This window comes from Zeugodacus cucurbitae, chromosome 2, assembly GCF_028554725.1.
Source record: "Zeugodacus cucurbitae isolate PBARC_wt_2022May chromosome 2, idZeuCucr1.2, whole genome shotgun sequence".
Classification (NCBI taxonomy): domain Eukaryota; kingdom Metazoa; phylum Arthropoda; class Insecta; order Diptera; family Tephritidae; genus Zeugodacus; species Zeugodacus cucurbitae.
Window position 1 is genome coordinate 17,122,926 of NC_071667.1, and position 16,225 is coordinate 17,139,150.

At 34.0% G+C, this 16,225-nt stretch overlaps 3 protein-coding genes across 3 annotated transcripts; 1 reads left to right on the plus strand and 2 right to left on the minus strand.

Annotated features, from left to right (window-relative positions):
• The first annotated feature begins 173 nt into the window (after positions 1–173).
• LOC105216615 (arrestin domain-containing protein 17) lies at positions 174–3,629 on the plus strand. Its single transcript, XM_011191205.3, has 6 exons — positions 174–424; positions 1,647–1,802; positions 1,926–2,137; positions 2,223–2,594; positions 2,693–2,957; positions 3,020–3,629. The coding sequence occupies exons 1-6, from the start codon at positions 310–312 to the stop codon at positions 3,169–3,171; spliced, it is 1,272 nt and encodes a 423-aa protein (XP_011189507.1). The 5' UTR covers positions 174–309; the 3' UTR covers positions 3,172–3,629.
• Positions 3,630–3,912: 283 nt separating this feature from the next.
• LOC105216614 (sorbitol dehydrogenase) lies at positions 3,913–8,879 on the minus strand. The gene is made up of 5 exons (XM_054233095.1): positions 8,463–8,879; positions 8,349–8,382; positions 7,601–8,289; positions 4,230–4,351; positions 3,913–4,166 (listed from the first exon to the last, which is right to left on the minus strand). Exons 1-5 carry the CDS (start codon positions 8,721–8,723, stop codon positions 3,977–3,979), a joined length of 1,296 nt encoding a protein of 431 aa, XP_054089070.1. The 5' UTR covers positions 8,724–8,879; the 3' UTR covers positions 3,913–3,976.
• Positions 8,880–10,130: 1,251 nt separating this feature from the next.
• LOC128919715 (sorbitol dehydrogenase-like) lies at positions 10,131–12,191 on the minus strand. The gene is made up of 5 exons (XM_011191202.3): positions 11,738–12,191; positions 11,439–11,472; positions 10,677–11,365; positions 10,478–10,599; positions 10,131–10,408 (listed from the first exon to the last, which is right to left on the minus strand). The coding sequence occupies exons 1-5, from the start codon at positions 12,011–12,013 to the stop codon at positions 10,225–10,227; spliced, it is 1,305 nt and encodes a 434-aa protein (XP_011189504.2). The 5' UTR covers positions 12,014–12,191; the 3' UTR covers positions 10,131–10,224.
• Between the last annotated feature and the right edge of the window lie 4,034 nt (positions 12,192–16,225).

Below are 16,225 nucleotides of genomic sequence, written 5' to 3' on the forward strand. Positions count from 1 at the left end.
ACTAAGTATCTTACAATTATATATATATACATATATTTATTTGTAATTATATATATATTTCTTTGTTTTAATAGATCTTTAAGTGCCATTGCCAAACCTATTTTAGCATCAGAGAAAATATCGAAGTACGGCAACACTTGCGAAATAATTTGCTTCAAAGCCTACAGCCACAGATGTAGCTAATGTTAGTTAGTTGGGTGTGTTAAATAGTCCAGTGCTTTCGAGATTAAAATTCTTATAAGAATCTAAAAATATATATCCATCTTACATTCAATTCTAACTGGAATTTATTGTGTTGTGCTAATTAAAATGGGACTTAAAGGTTGTGAAATTCAATTAGATAATCCATGGAATACATACTATGCAGGACAAACCATTAATGGACAGGTGAAATTGACTTTTGATTCAGCGAAAAAAGTACGAGGTAGGTTCATCGAAAATTATACACGTATAAATTTAAAACATAAAAGGCTGACGGTGCAATATTATATTTGTGATTTGCGATTTAATACCATTGTATTACTCACCTATGACGACATAAGTAGAATCGTATCTCATTATTTTCGTTCGTGATGCAGTATGCATCTATTATTAGGGCCCACTACACCACCTCCCTGTTTTGAATCAGCAATAGCCGGCTGTAGCACACAAATACATTCTTATTTTGTATTTTATGTGTCCAATCACTTCGATATATCTAACGATTGAAGAAACTTGAAAAAGCGGTTTCGTGCTTTATTTGTTTGTTACTTTTTTTGTATAACCTTTCTGTTTATATGAAACTGGCAGTGACCCCTTCAACACCCAAATTCCTACGTAAATATTTACATATCTGTGCATATACATATATATTTAAAAGTGCTAATATATAAGTATTCAATAGTACAACAAACAATTTACATTCATATTTAGATCAGTATATGCGGGTGTGCGTACATGTATGTATGTCATATTTGTATGTAAAACAACTATATTAACATCCATACATACAAATATAGAATGGATCCAGACGTATTCGCACATAAACAGCACTTTCGCCCCAAATGCACAGTGGAATTTCAAGTATTTTGTGTATTTCTAATTCTGCTGCTACATCTGTATATATGTACATATGTACATTGTGGTGCGTTAATATTGTTGTTGTGATAGCTTTTCGTGGCGACAAATTATCAGCATCACATACCTATCTGGTAGCTTATTTAAGTGCTAACTTGATATGATTTCAAAACTATTTAAATACTTGTACGTACTTTTGTAATTATTCAACCAGCAAATTTATTGCTAAATAACAGACAAAAAGTTATCAAAATTCGAATGAGCTTTATTTCTTTTGTGACGAATAGTCGCAAATGAATATTGTGATTCAAAAAAAGATGCGAATGATGTCATCTCACTGATTGGGCGTACATACATACATACATATATATATGTAGATATATTTGTATACATGTATGGGTTGTTGATCAGCATGAAACATTGTTGTAGTGTCGATGAAGTAATAATATTAATCGATTTTGTAAAAGGGAGTTGCTATTTAATTATTCAAAGCTTGTATGCAAATATTAGTTACATGTTTTTCATTTTAATTAGTATAAATTTTAAACAAATCGCTCGAAAAATTAAAAACTTTCTTTTTAACTTTTTAGGCATTATAATCAGATTTCTGGGCGAAGCCAATACTGAATGGTCGGAAACAAAAACCGTTACCACAAGCGAAGGAAAGACTGAACAGGAAACGGAAACTTTGCGCGGTCATGAAGAATACTTCCAAATACAGTACTATCTACTGGGTGGAAAGAATAGTAAGTAAATAAGGAAACGAGCAAAACTGTAATACAGCTTTTATAAGTATGCACATAAATTATAAATCCTAAAAGTATGCAACATACTAAATTAATAATTTCTATGGTCACCTATCATTTAAGGTTCTGAAACTGAGCTCCCAGCTGGCACGCACACTTATCCATTCACTTGCGCATTGCCGCCCACATTGCCCTCATCTTTTGAGGGTGAATTCGGTCATGTGCGTTACACGGTTAAGGTGACACTTGATCGTCCATGGAAATTTGATCAGGATATGAAAATGGCTTTCACCGTAATCTCACCAGTCGATCTTAACGTCAACCCACGCGTAAAGGTTGGTGCAATTGTATCAAAATATTTAAACATCATATATGTATATATGTATATTAATAAATATTAAAAAAAAAATTAACGCTTAGGAACCATATAAACTCGAGTTGGAGAAGAGCTTTTGCTGTTTCTGCTGTCGTTCTGGTCCATTATCGGTAATCACCACCGTGCCAGTGACTGGTTACGTATCTGGCCAGACAATACCAATCACTTGTGAATGCGATAATGCTAGTAATGTTGGCATCACATCAGTTAAGTTTATTTTACGTAAACGTGTCACGTTCCAAGTGAATCAACCGCGTGCGGAAAAGAAGCAAAGCAAAATTACAATAGCCGAATTGAGCATTGGCCCAGTTGCGGGCGGTGAGACACGCACATTTACGCAACAATTGGAAATACCAGCACTGCCACCAACAAATTTACTCAATTGCGGTATTATATCGTTGGATTATGATTTACATGTAAGTATAATGGATTTCCTAAACTTATAAGGAGCTATTGTTTCAAGACAATACTTATATGTGATTGGTTATATACATACGTTTTATATTATATTTAGATTGAATGTGACGTGAGCGGCCCACATCGTAATTTGTCCGGTAATATACCAATCATACTGGGTACAATTCCTTTGGCATCATTCAAGCCGCCAGCTCCATATACAGATGTGCCCGCACAAATACCCTCACAGCCGCAAGATCAAGATCCATCATTGGCGCCAACGCAACCGGTTAGTCCAGCAAGTCCACCAAGTGACGGTGCTGGTGGTGCGCTTGGCTGGAATGTAGCAGACAGCGCTGGTGGGCAGCTTTATCCAAATATACGTAAGTGATATCAGTAAAAATTGATTGCGTTGATTTATTAAAATATATATTTACCGTTACAGCGCCACCACAATTTGTCGAGACACAGTTCCGTGCGCCAAAAATCACTAGCAATGAGGATTCGGAGCACACAACGATTGTTGGCGATGTCAATTTTGCGCCACGTTATCCAACGTTCCAGTTCAACAACGCAACTGCACCACCACATCATTAAAATGTCGTGTACGATGTACTGATTGAGGTGGCGCGTAAGCCAATAGTGACATCACAATGATATTAATTATATACACAAATTTTTGTGTAGGCATCTTGTGATTTTCCAACATATAATCGCACAAACTAAGCATTTATTTGATTCGCTTAAATTTCTTTGGAGAATTGTTTGAACAAAAAACTACGCTACTATTTTTCACTAGTCTATTATAGAGTACATTTGGCTTCCGTCCGCAGTGCTTGTCGCATATAATTGATTTCTTATAAAAAAGCAATAACTTAAAAGTGGTAATAAAATCAAGACGAGTGCCTAGAAATAAAACTATTAGCAGCTCAACAATTATTAGCTTAAATTATTGTAGTAATATGTATGCCAACTAAATGTGAAAAGTGAATTTTTATAAAAATTTGATATTCCTTATGTATAAACGCTAGCGGAAGCATATACATACATATATATATATAACGAAATTGAGTTGATTCAAAAACGAATTTACACACTCTGTATAATTATAATATGTTTAATTGAGAGAATCTCAGCTGTTTTAATGCACATTTTTACGATTAACGCATTTTTAATTTGTTCATTGTAAAGCATAGCAAAAAATATAATAGTTGCCGACATGAACAAAAAAATATACTATTTTATATATACATAAACACACTCACAATATGTATAAATAGTTGGAAAAAATTTATTTTTTTGTATACTCTTTGTTTCTCTAAGAAAAATTGTTTTGAATTTAAGTAAAGAAAAAAGTTTTATTCAAATATACTCGCGAAATTTTTAATACAATAGCGTTCGCCTACTTGTCAAATGGTTTTTTGTTGTTTGTATCACGTTTTTGCACATGAATTAGTACTTTAATAGCATTTTCTTTTCTATGACGTGACGTGTCAAAAGCTTCAAGACTATCTTCAATATCAAAATGATGCGTGACCAATTTCTTGACACCCGTATCCTTTGAGGAAACTAATTCCAAAGCTGATTGATAACTAAAATGCAAATAAATGAATAATTTTTATTTGACTTCTTAAATATGTATGCACATGACATACTCATTGCAATAACGGAAGACTCCATTCAGATCCACTTCCCGTGTGAGCGCTTCCATTAGGGGGAACTTTACATCTGCTGCGCCCATGCCAACAACTGTGCATATACCACCGGAACGCGTGGCCTTTTAAATTCAATAATAATTATTTGCTATTAAATTATTTTTCAATGTAAATATTAAATAATATAATTTGTATCAAACAAGTAAGAAAAGACTAAGCTCGGGTGCAACCGAACATTTTATACTCTCGCAATGTATGATATAGCTTTATTAAGATAATACAATTTGACTCATATATTCGGCATAAAGTTCAATAGAATAACGAAAATCATCATATATTATATACTAGCTGACCCCACAGGCGTTGCTCTGCGTGAAATTATTTGTTTTGAAAAGGAAAGAAAGTTGAATTTAGATTGTATTGAAAATCATTTATTTTCGATTTTTCTACATTTTTTTTCAATGTAACGCAGCTTGACAACAACATTTTTTGTTTTCTGTTCCGGAGCGTAAATGTACAGAGAAGATGGCTTTTCAACTCGTGAACACTCCACATATAGCTGACCGTATGAAAAACATGGCATTTCCAGATTTATGCCACACATTTCCAGCGACTGTCTTTGTGACCTGTTGATTGACATGGCATATGCAAGTTTGACTGGAAACTAATACGTTTGAACCGAAACGGCAAATCGTTGGAACTCAGAGAAATTCGTGGAATCAAGCATTCTGCCCCTTGTAAGTCCCTTTCAAAATTTTTGCAACTATCACATTATTCGCTAGCTGCGACACAATCAGGGTTCAATTACACAGTTTCGATATAATTACATAATAATGACAGATCCAACTTTAAGATGTAAATGATGCGGCGGCATGTCAGGCAAATCCAAAAAATTTAGAAATTCAACACACAAATCTCCCGGAATTTGATTTGAATCGTGTAGATGAAGTCATCAACATCGGTCTTTTTTGACAGCTAAAATTGTGCATGAACTCAACCAATCGTAGTTACTTATAATTTTGGCCAATATGTTCAGATATACATTCGTGATGAGTTCATCTTTCGTTGAAGTGAATTGACAAATGGCAGGTGGAATTGATATCAATCCATCCATTTCCAATTTTTAACAGTTCTTCTGTGGTTTTATCCTGTTGCAGGAACACTCGTATATTCATGGTCAATCATATGGTTTTCACGTATCGCCACAAATACGATGAATTGGAATAAAAAATTGAAAGATTATTATTTCACAGATCTTTCATGGGTCTGTCAAGTGCTTCTAGAGAATTGCACTTATCTCATACTATCAGTTTACAATTCTTCAACACTTTTGCCATAGCTGATTGCCTTGCAAACAGGTGTTTCATTGATTTGCATGTTTAACGGAAGCTTCAGTGCCGAATGTGCCGTTCTTCCAACTTCTAGTTTTAAATAAACTTGAAGGAGATATAGTCACATACACATCTATTGATAATGTAATGGATCAAGAAGTTGTGGTCCATTCTCACAGGAGTTTCTAAATTCTTTGAACCCAAGTGGCCTTTCTCCACATTCCTTTAAGCTAAAATTAGGCGCCCCAATAATTTTACTTAGAAATCTGAAACGGGACCCGACTTCAAGTCAAATTTCTTCGCAATAACGTGATCGTTGCAATCGTTTTAACTGGTCCAGCAGTTGGTCAAACAGTACTTATACCTCGCAGCCCGATGATCCAAAATGATATACCTTTTAATTTTAAAAGAATTCAATTTGCCCTTAAGCTATCTTTCGCCGTTACAATTAGTAAATCGCAGGGGCAAACATTTAAACACGTTGGGATCGATTTACGCCAAGACTGCTTTTCACATGGCCAATTATATGTCGCGTTGTCAAGATCAGGTTGCGGAGAAAATCAATATGTTCTTCTGCCACCAGAAAATAAAACAAAAAATATAATTTACGCAGAAGTTCTTTGATAACAGAAATTGACGCGGACGAAGAAAAAAACGAAGCCCAAAATCACTATTGTACAAACTCTTCAGCTTTATAATATTAGTATAGATAAGGGTTGAAGTAATTCTCTAACCGATTTTACTAATTTTCAACACCAAGGTACACTATATGCAAGACTATATGCTCACTTAATTTTGCTAAGATATCTCTAAAAAACCCACCGGAAGTTGGATAATCCGAGTATGAGGTATACATATAGGAGCTATGGGAAGTAATTACCCGATTTTAAGAATTTTTGGTACAGACACACTATTAGAAGAAATATATTCCCTCTGGATTCCATTAAAATATCTAAGAGATTTACCGATATTTTCCGTGAAAATTACCCTTAGTTCTTCATGATCGACATCCGGGGTCTTGGAAAGTTATAGTCCGATTTTGACAATTTTTACACTCCACTTTCTTCATTGGTTCCTTATGTATATATTATAGAGTGAAGGAATCAGATGGAATTCAGAATTGAGTTATATGGGAAATAGTCGTGGCTGTGAACCGATTTCGCCCATTTCCCATCCGTATCGTCAGGGTGCCAAGAAAGTATTATGTACCGAATTCCATTGAAATCGGTAGAGTAGTTTTCGAGATATGGATTTTGGACCTATAAGTGTGCGACGCCTATTTTTAATTTTTGTTTTTTTTTTAAATCTCCTCTGCCATTTAATGGAAAAAATAATACAAATTTAGTGTTTCTGACGTTTTCTGTTAGTGAGTTAACGTACTTTCAAACCGAACCTTTGTGTGGGAGGTGGGAGTGGTTATTATCCGATTTCAACTATTTTCAAGGTGTGTGATGTGGTACGTAATTGAAACGTCTGCAGAAAGTTTGGTTTATAGATCTTTATTGGCCACGCCCACTTCCAAAAAAAAAAAAATACATCCGAATATGCCTCTTCCTAGAATGAATTATACCAGATATGTTTTCGGTTTTCGTCATTTTGTGTCGTGGCAATGGTACGCCCATTTTCAATAGCAACCCTCTCATGGTCCAAAGGAACATGTGTACCAAATTTTTACTCAGGTTATCCGTTGCATTAACGGATCTAACTCGTTGATTTTTATGACTTTCAAACAACCGTTATGTGAACAAAACTATGATACTCTGTTAGCAGCTTTGTTGCGAGAGTATCAGAAAACAGTAGAAGTTGGGTACATTAAAGGAAACTATTGTGCATAATTTGCTCAAAAGAATTGTTGAAAAGACACTCTTTCCTTGAAACGTTAGTAAATCAACTAGCCTTAAACAGTTGCATGAATTTTATATTTCTGTATATTATAGAGGGATATCAGTAACTGGACGAAGGAAAAAATTCTAGCTTTTACAGCTGACTTACAAACCTATTCGTTAGTCATAGAGATATTGTCATAGAGATATTACTTACATAGATTCCTATTCTCACGGCTTGTTCATTGCCCACACAATCGATTGTTCTATCAGGCCTAACTCCAATATTTTTAATTAATTTATTTGCAGCTTCTTGCACATCCATATCCTTACACACCTTAAATGCGTTGGTCACACCCAAATCCATTGCCACTTTAAGTCGATGCTCTTCGAAATCGAGGATGGTCGTCGATGCAGCACCCCATGCTTGTGCCACAATATGTGTCACTAATCCAATGGGTCCAGCACCTATGATGAGTACATGCGAACCGAGTCGAATTTTCGCACGTCGACACGTAGCGACTCCAATTGATAATGGTTCCAACAAAGCGCCCTCCTCCATCGTGACATGATCGGGTAATTTGTAGCAAAAATCAGCCATATGTGCGTAATAGCGACGCAAATTTCCATTATACGGTGGATTAGCACAGAATTTCATATCAGGGCATAAATTATATCTACCCTTCTTACAATGTTCGCATATACGACAACATTCACCCGGTTCGATGGCGACACGATCACCTTCTTTCAAATTCTTAACACCCTTACCCAATTTTGCGACAATACCGGAAGCTTCATGTCCAATAATGATCGGTTTTTTCAGCACAAACGAGCCGACTCGACCTTTTACTAAGAAATGCACATCGGTACCGCAAATACCCACTGTATCCATGGCAAGCAGTACCTCTGTAAAATATAAGTTATTTGTTTTTAATTTTATCATTGTAGCTTAGTTCTGCACTTACGTCCTGGTAGAACTTCTGGTATTGGCGTTTGTTCCTAAAATGCATTTAAAATAACCGAACAGAGATTTTGTTCGTAGATATAAGAAACTCCTATGTAGAATAAAGCCCGCTTACCAGTCGCAAATCTTCGATGCCATGCAGCACTGCGGATAAGTTATCCTTGCCACCTTTCTTTTTATCTTTACCATCAGCACATGCTTTATCGTTTCCACCTTTCTTTGACTTTTTATCTTTTTTTGATTTTTTACTCTTACCTCCATCGCATTTCGAACTGAAACACTTTACGACGTCTCCAAAAATGTTCGACGCTTGGAGCGCAAACGTAGGCGCAACACATTTGAGCGAAGCTAACTTTTGAAATTGGCCCAGAATCATTTTTATAAATTTAAATATACATTTGTATTTTAGTTATTAATTTTTTATCAAATTTTAAACTTAAATTTTTATTAATTTCGGTTCTAATGCTATTTTTTTCTGATTTTTTATGAATTTGCACAAAATTTCTGTAATGGAAAAACTGAAAGAAAATCTTTTTGAATGTAATTTGATTGATAGATTGATGTAACTGTAAAATTTGTATATTTTTGTATTTTTTCAGGGAAAAATGTGTTTTCACTTTCATAAAGGTGCTAAAGAAACTATTGAATAAATTTTGAAAGAAACAAATGTGGGTATAGTTTTTAGAGGATATGAAATGGACAGAAACCGTTTAATAACAGCTGTTATTAATTATCCTTTGAAAAATAGCCTTTAAGAGTTTTGAAATCGTAAACTTTTCTAATTACTATGGTTTCGGCTATAATTCCATAGCTCCTAATGTATTTCTGCCAGGAAAAAGGTTCTTATAAAATGGATTAAAATTTCTACAATCTGTCGGATAACCATCAAAACTGCTGCTCAAAATAGGAGGAGAAACATGATTTACTGAATAATAATATAATTTCTAAAATTATTCTCATTCCATTTCAAAATTGCTTAAAATCGACTTGAGCTATTTTCACATGTAGCTGCTATTTTGTACTTTAATTGTTATACGTCATACTTTATTAGATAAGAAAATCACACAATATTGCTCATAATAATAATTTCAAGACTAGGAGGTTTGACTTTGGAAATAGCAACTCATCAATTAGCGGTCACACAGACTTCTTTAAAAACCTGCGACCTTAATATATAAATAAAACTTTTCTGCTTTCTATTTAAATTATAATATATTCTTAGTTATACTTAAAACCCAACAAAAACGCATTGCTTAGTAAATAAAATATTTAAACTGTAGTAATCTTATTTGAAAGCTCTAACTTCGTCTAAAAATGGCAACCGTAGTTGAGGTGATTTAAAAATAATCACTGCATATATGGAACTCTTATCATATATATACATATAATACACATCTATTGTATACTAGTGTTTACTTATACGGATTTCTTTAAAGTTTTATTATTACCGATAAGCTTTTGACGTATTTTCTGACATTCTTTGACCTAAAATTCGACTAAATGTGAGATAATAGTGAGCAAAAATCTCAAACTCCTCAACCTTGACATATACATAGTTAAACAATTTCAATATAGAATCTGCCAATAAGTGTCAATTTAGGAATGAAAGGAATTGTGAGTTTTTTCTTTTCGAATACAAGTAGCACTTTATTGAGTAGGAATGTAAATAATAAATATCGTAAACTGAAAGGTTTAGTTGTAGGAATTTTATGAGGGCATCTACAAAACTACAATGTATTCAGTCCTAGTGTCTACTTTGGCTAGAGCAGTTCTATTACAAAAGTAAATTTGATTTTCATTTATTATTCTTATTTTGAAAATATTTATTTACAAAAATAATTAACTCATTTGCCTCATAAGTATTACAGCATTGGTATTCACTTAGACTTATTATTATTTGTGTCTCTGGGTTGCACGTGAATCATGACTTTGATGGCACCACTGTCTTCACGACGTGCGGTTTCAAATGCCTTAGCTGTTTCTGTTATGTCGAAGTGGTGGGTAATCAAACATTCCATATTCATCTTACAAGAGGCAACTAATTGCAGCGCTGCGGGATAGCTAATAATGAATATAAAAATAGACGTGTTATTTGTATTTTATTAAATCCACCTGAACGTATCTACTTACTCATTGCAATAGCGGAAGACCCCTCGCATATCTACTTCACGCACCAATGCATTGATCAAGGGTATTTTCGACTCAGCACCAGCCATGCCTACAATAACAACGCAACCGCCTGAACGAGTAGCCTAAAAAAATAATAATTCATTTACTAATTATAACACTTTCGAAAAAAATATGTATATTATTATTATACTTCACTTACGAAAACACTTAGACGCGTTGTGGACTCTACACCGCAACAATCGATCGATTTGTCTGGTTCATCACCCATTATTTCATGCACCTTTTTTGCCAAGTCTTCGGCGCAATCGTCTTTATTAATACATAATGTATGTGTGGCACCCAATTTTTTTGCAACATCCAAGCGTTGCTGCACCAAATCTGTGATCATAACTTGTACTGCACCCATAGCTTTAGCCACTGGAACTGTTACCAAACCTATTGGACCGGCACCCAATACAAGTACCCTGGAACCAAGCCTTACACCAGCACGACGACAAGCGTGCACACCAACCGAAAGTGGTTCCAACAGTGCACCCTCCTCCATGGTCATATGATCGGGTAGTTTGTAGCAGAAATCGGCAGCATGCTTGAAGTAGCGTGTGAGATTACCATCATAAGGTGGTGTGGCACAGAATATCATACCGGGACACAGATTATATTGACCAGCTTTGCAATATTTGCATAAACGGCAAGGTACACCCGGCTCAGTAGCTACACGATCGCCCTCAACGAGATGTTTTACATTCTTGCCTACTTTAGCTACGACACCTGAAGCTTCATGTCCGATTACCATTGGTTTGGTGAGCACAAAATCGCCAATGCGTCCATGAACTAAATAATGCACATCGGAACCACAGATTCCAACGCAGTCCATCTTTAAAAGCACCTCTATGGAAAGAAAAGTAAAGTTTATAAAATGGATCATGCATGTTTTACATAAAATTTTCGTAGGAATACCAACCATTATCAGCAATTTTTGGAATGGGGCGTTGTTCCTGAGAGAACGCAAAAAATAAAAAAATATGTTTTATACAATAATTAATTATTTATATAATAATTATAAGGGTATTACATTTCAAAGAATGTTTGGATGTTGTATACAGATGCAAAGAAATTGGAGAATGGGAGTTTCAGCGTAAACGAGCTGTCTTTTACTATAGCTTTAGAATCGAAATTTATTTGTTTCACTATTTGAGTTTGTGTAAATGTGTTAGTTGAAATGTTGATTTCGAATTGACAAATCGCTTTGAGCTTGCTTACCAGTCGCAAATCCTCAATGCCATATAATACAGCTGTTAAGTTATCCTTTTCACCTTTCGATTTACCTTTACCATCAGCGCATCCTTTATCGTTTCCACCTTTCTTTGACTTTTTATCTTTGCCATTTTTCTTTGACTTTTTATTCTTACTAGAGCCGCCATCGCATTTCGAACTGAAACACTTTACGACGTCTCCAATAATTTTTGGAGCTAGGAGGGCAAACGTGGGTGCAATACATTTGAGCGAAGCTAACGTCTGATTGTGGCCCAGAAACATTTTCGAAAGTATTAATGCACATTTATAATTAATTTATAAAATTTATTATCCAAATTTAGTTGTTTAAATTTAAAATTTAATCCATCTCGGACCTTTTACTATTTTTGAGTAATCTTTGCGAAAATGTTTGAAAATCTTTTAACGAAAAAATTTAAATTAAGTTTTTTATACATATATTTGATTGATAGATTGAAAAGAAAAGATATTGGAAAATTATTTACTTTTACGGTAAAAGTATTTTCACTTACAATAAGGTACTGCCGATCGAATTTATAGGTTATTGAAGAATTTAATAGAAAATGTAATCCAGGGGGGGTCCTCATACAAGATGTGAAATGAGGAAGATTAGAGTTCTGAAACATGAGCTTACATTACATTATAAAATGGGAATATAAATTATTTAGAGTGTGATAGTTCTTCTTTCTAAGGTGAGAAAAGTTTTTAAGCACTGGTATGAAAATGTTGTTGTAAAGTCCATCGCTTGTAGGCTTCTGTTAGAAAGTCTAATAAACCTCTATCAAAGAGTTAAACAATTTTTTTTTGTATAACTATATGCCTATATAACATTAAAGTTAATTTCATTAATATTTATTATTTTTTGGAAAAGAGACACACTATCAGAAGAAAACGATTTCCTCTGAATTATATTAAATTATCTGAGAGATTTACCATACTTTCGGTTAAAATTTACCCTTAGGCGCTGAGTTTAACATGTTCGATATCTGGGGCCTTGAAAAGTTATAGTCAGTTTTCGACAATTTTTTCACAAGTGAAGCCAGATATGATATGCATTATTTGTGTAAAGTTTTATTTCGCTATCTTCATTGGTTCCTTATGTATACATTACAAATTTGAAGGAATCAGATGGAATTCAAAATTGAGTTATAAGGAAAGTAGTCGTGGTTGTGAACCTATTTCGCCCATTTTTTATCCGTGTTATCAGGGTGTCAAGAAAATATTATATACCGAAGTTCATTCGAATCGGTCGAGTAGTTCCTGAGATATGGTTTTTGACCCATAAGTGGGCGATGCCACGCCCATTTTACACTTTGTAAAGAAATATTTTTTCAGCTTCCTTCTGCTATTATATCTGTGAAATTTAGTGTTTCTGACGTTTTTCGTTAGTGAGTTAACCCACTTAATTTTCAACCTAACCTTTGTATGGTAGGAGGGCGTGGTTATTATCCGAGAGTTAAAGTTTGGTTTATATAGCTTCACTGGTTTGCGAGATATAAACAAATAACCGATTTGGGGGCGGGTCCCCGCCCACTTCCCCAAAAAATTTACATCCAAATATGCAACTTCCTAGTGCGATCCTTTATTCCAAATTTTATAATTTAATTTTTACTTTTATAATTTTATTTATGGCTTAGTTTTGACACTTTACAGGTTTTTGGTTTTCGTTTTTTGAACTCTTCGTCAAAGTCATTTAGATTAGGAAATTATGCAATACAGTAAAAGCTCTTTATTCGCAGGGTATATGTTCCATAAATATGCCGCGAATTCAGAAACCGTGAATACGGGATGGTAATTTATATCGGATTATAGGAGATATGTTCCTAGGTGACAAAAAAAAAAACAAATAGATATAAAAAAAAATTATTTAATTGAAGTTTTTGAACATTTTAATTAATTATCTTAAGGCTTAGGCAATGGTTTGAAGAATTTTGTAACTTTTTATTGGTTCCATTTAATTTAAAGTGTTTTTTGAAATTTTTCTAAAGAATGGTTAAGAACAAGAGTTCAGTTCCATGTGAGCCCCTTCTATATGGAAATATTACCAAAAGTTAAAAAATATTGCGAAAATAGTGGAATATTTAACATTTTCTTGTAATAAGATCTATTTTACTTTTTATACTCTCGCAACAAAAGTTGCTAAAGAGAGTACTATAGTTTTATTCACCTAACGGTTGTTTGTAAGTCATAAAACTAAACGAGTTAGATATAGGGTTATATATATCAAAATGATCAGGGTGACGAGACGAGTCAAAATCCGAATGTCTGTCTGTCCGTCCGTCCGTCCGTCTGTCCGTGCAACGGATAACTTGAGTAAAAATTGAGATATCTTAACGAAACTTGGAACACGTATTCCTTGGCACCCTGAGGAGGTTGCTTCGAAAATGGGCAAGATCGGACCATTGCCACGCCCACAAAATGGCGAAAACTAAAAACTTATAAAGTGTCATAACTAAGCCATAAATAAAGTTATGAAAATAAAATTTGGAACATAGGATCATATTAGGGAGGGGCATATTTGGATGTAATTTTTTTGGAAAAGTGGGCGTGACCCCGCCCTCAAATAGGTTTTTTGTATATAACTCGCAAACCAATAAAGCCATATAAACCAAACTTTCTACATTCGTGTCTTTCAGCCGTTTCCTTATACAGTCCAAAAATTCAAGAAATCGGATAATAACCACGCCCACCTCCCATACACAGGTTAGGTTGAAAGTGACTAAAAGTGGGTTAACTCACTAAAGAGAAACGTCAGAAACATTAAATTTTACATAAGAAATAGCAGAAGGAAGCTGCACTCAGATTTTTTTACAAAATGAAAAATGGGCGTGGCATCTCCCACTTATGGGTCAAAAACCATATCTCAGGAACTACTCGACCGATTTCAATGAAATTCGTTATATAATATTTTCTTGACACCCTGATGACACATGTGAAAAATGGATGAAATCGGTGCATAACCACGACAACTTCCCATATAACTCAATTTTGAATTCCATCTGATTCCTTCACTTTATAATGCATACATAAGGTACCAATGAAGATAGCGGAATAAAACTTTACACAAATAGTACATATCATCTCTGGCTTCACTTGAGAAAAAATTGTCGAAAACGGACTATAACTTTTCAAGACCCCAGATATCGGGTGTTGAACTCAGCGCCTAAGGGTAAATTTTAACCGAAAATATTGGTAAATCTCTTAGATAATTTAATGTAATTCAGAGTAAATTGTTTTCTTCTAATAGTGTGTCTCTGTTCCAAAAATTATTAAAATCCGATAATAACATCTCCTAGCTCCCACGTACCTAATTATAGGTTTTTCAAAAATACGGTGGGCTTTAATCTACATATATGTATTGGTTAATATGTGAGATACTATATCGTTGCGAAATTAAGTGCGTGTATAGTTTTGGATATAGTGTACCTAGCTGGTGAAATTGAATGAAATCGGTTCAGGAAATACCTCAGCCCTCATGCACTATATAGGACGATTTTCGTTATTCTATTAAACTTTGTGACGAATTTATAGGTAAATTTGGGTGTTATCTTATTAAAATTTCTTCAATAAATTGCGAGAGTATAAAATGTTCGGTTGCACCCGAACTTAGCCTTTCCTTACTTGTTTATTAGTCCATTTGACAAGAATATTGGGTTAGATACCTATTGGAATAATTTTATTATTATGTATGTACTTATTAGATCCGCGAATAAAAAAATTTTTAGTCGCGAATATAGAAATTGGGTCTCATTTTTTTAATCTGTGAATAGTGAAAACGCGAATAAAGGAAGCGCGAATAAGGAGCTTTTACTGTGTTGCTCATATTATATTAATCATTTCAATACTATGTATGAGCATTGACATTGAAATGAGGAAATCACCAAACAGTAGTTATACAGTATTTTTTAGAAGACTGCGGCCGACATTGAATGAAAATGACTTCTTATTTCAACTATATGGGGTCTCAGTTATAACAAAAAGTAACAATACTATCTGAAGCTCTGGCAGCTTATAAATTGCAACAGTATTTAACAGTTAATTACAGATTTGATACATTTACGGGATTGTTATCAGTGTATATTTTTTATATACTACTGTTTCTTTTTATATATGTATGTATTTTTATTATTATTAAGTAATAATTTTGTCGATAAGCTTTTGACGTATTTTTTGACTTTTATTGACCTACAATAATTTGGTATAGCGATATATGTGGGAAAATATAAATAGTTTTGACCGATAACAATATCAATATTGAATTCTAGCTATAGTATATACCTTTTTGAATGCAAATATCACTTTATACAATAATAAACGATGTTGGTGCTTCTGAAGATTTACAGAGCTTTACACGGCAGATATGGGATAAGACGAAAACACTTATTAATACTTAAAGAAAAATTATGCCAAAACTGAAGAGAAACCTAAAAGCACAAATCTCTCAAATTTGGGGATACGAGTTATACCCGAAGGCTC

What these genes read in the sequence shown, in the direction of transcription:
- LOC105216615 (XM_011191205.3), top strand. Translation starts at nt 310, where the DNA reads ATGGGACTTAAAGGTTGTGAAATTCAATTAGATAATCCATGGAATACA. An exon ending in TTCAGCGAAAAAAGTACGAG is followed by an intron (nt 425 to 1,646) that starts GTAGGTTCATCG and finishes TTAACTTTTTAG; the next exon opens with GCATTATAATCAGATTTCTG. An exon ending in CGTTGGATTATGATTTACAT is followed by an intron (nt 2,595 to 2,692) that starts GTAAGTATAATG and finishes TATTATATTTAG; the next exon opens with ATTGAATGTGACGTGAGCGG.
- LOC105216614 (XM_054233095.1), bottom strand. Translation starts at nt 8,723, where the DNA reads ATGATTCTGGGCCAATTTCAAAAGTTAGCTTCGCTCAAATGTGTTGCG. An exon ending in GCATCGAAGATTTGCGACTG is followed by an intron (nt 8,383 to 8,462) that starts GTAAGCGGGCTT and finishes AATGCATTTTAG; the next exon opens with GAACAAACGCCAATACCAGA. An exon ending in ACCAGAAGTTCTACCAGGAC is followed by an intron (nt 8,290 to 8,348) that starts GTAAGTGCAGAA and finishes TATATTTTACAG; the next exon opens with AGGTACTGCTTGCCATGGAT.
- LOC128919715 (XM_011191202.3), bottom strand. Translation starts at nt 12,013, where the DNA reads ATGTTTCTGGGCCACAATCAGACGTTAGCTTCGCTCAAATGTATTGCA. An exon ending in GCATTGAGGATTTGCGACTG is followed by an intron (nt 11,473 to 11,737) that starts GTAAGCAAGCTC and finishes GCGTTCTCTCAG; the next exon opens with GAACAACGCCCCATTCCAAA. An exon ending in CAACGCGTCTAAGTGTTTTC is followed by an intron (nt 10,600 to 10,676) that starts GTAAGTGAAGTA and finishes TTATTTTTTTAG; the next exon opens with GCTACTCGTTCAGGCGGTTG.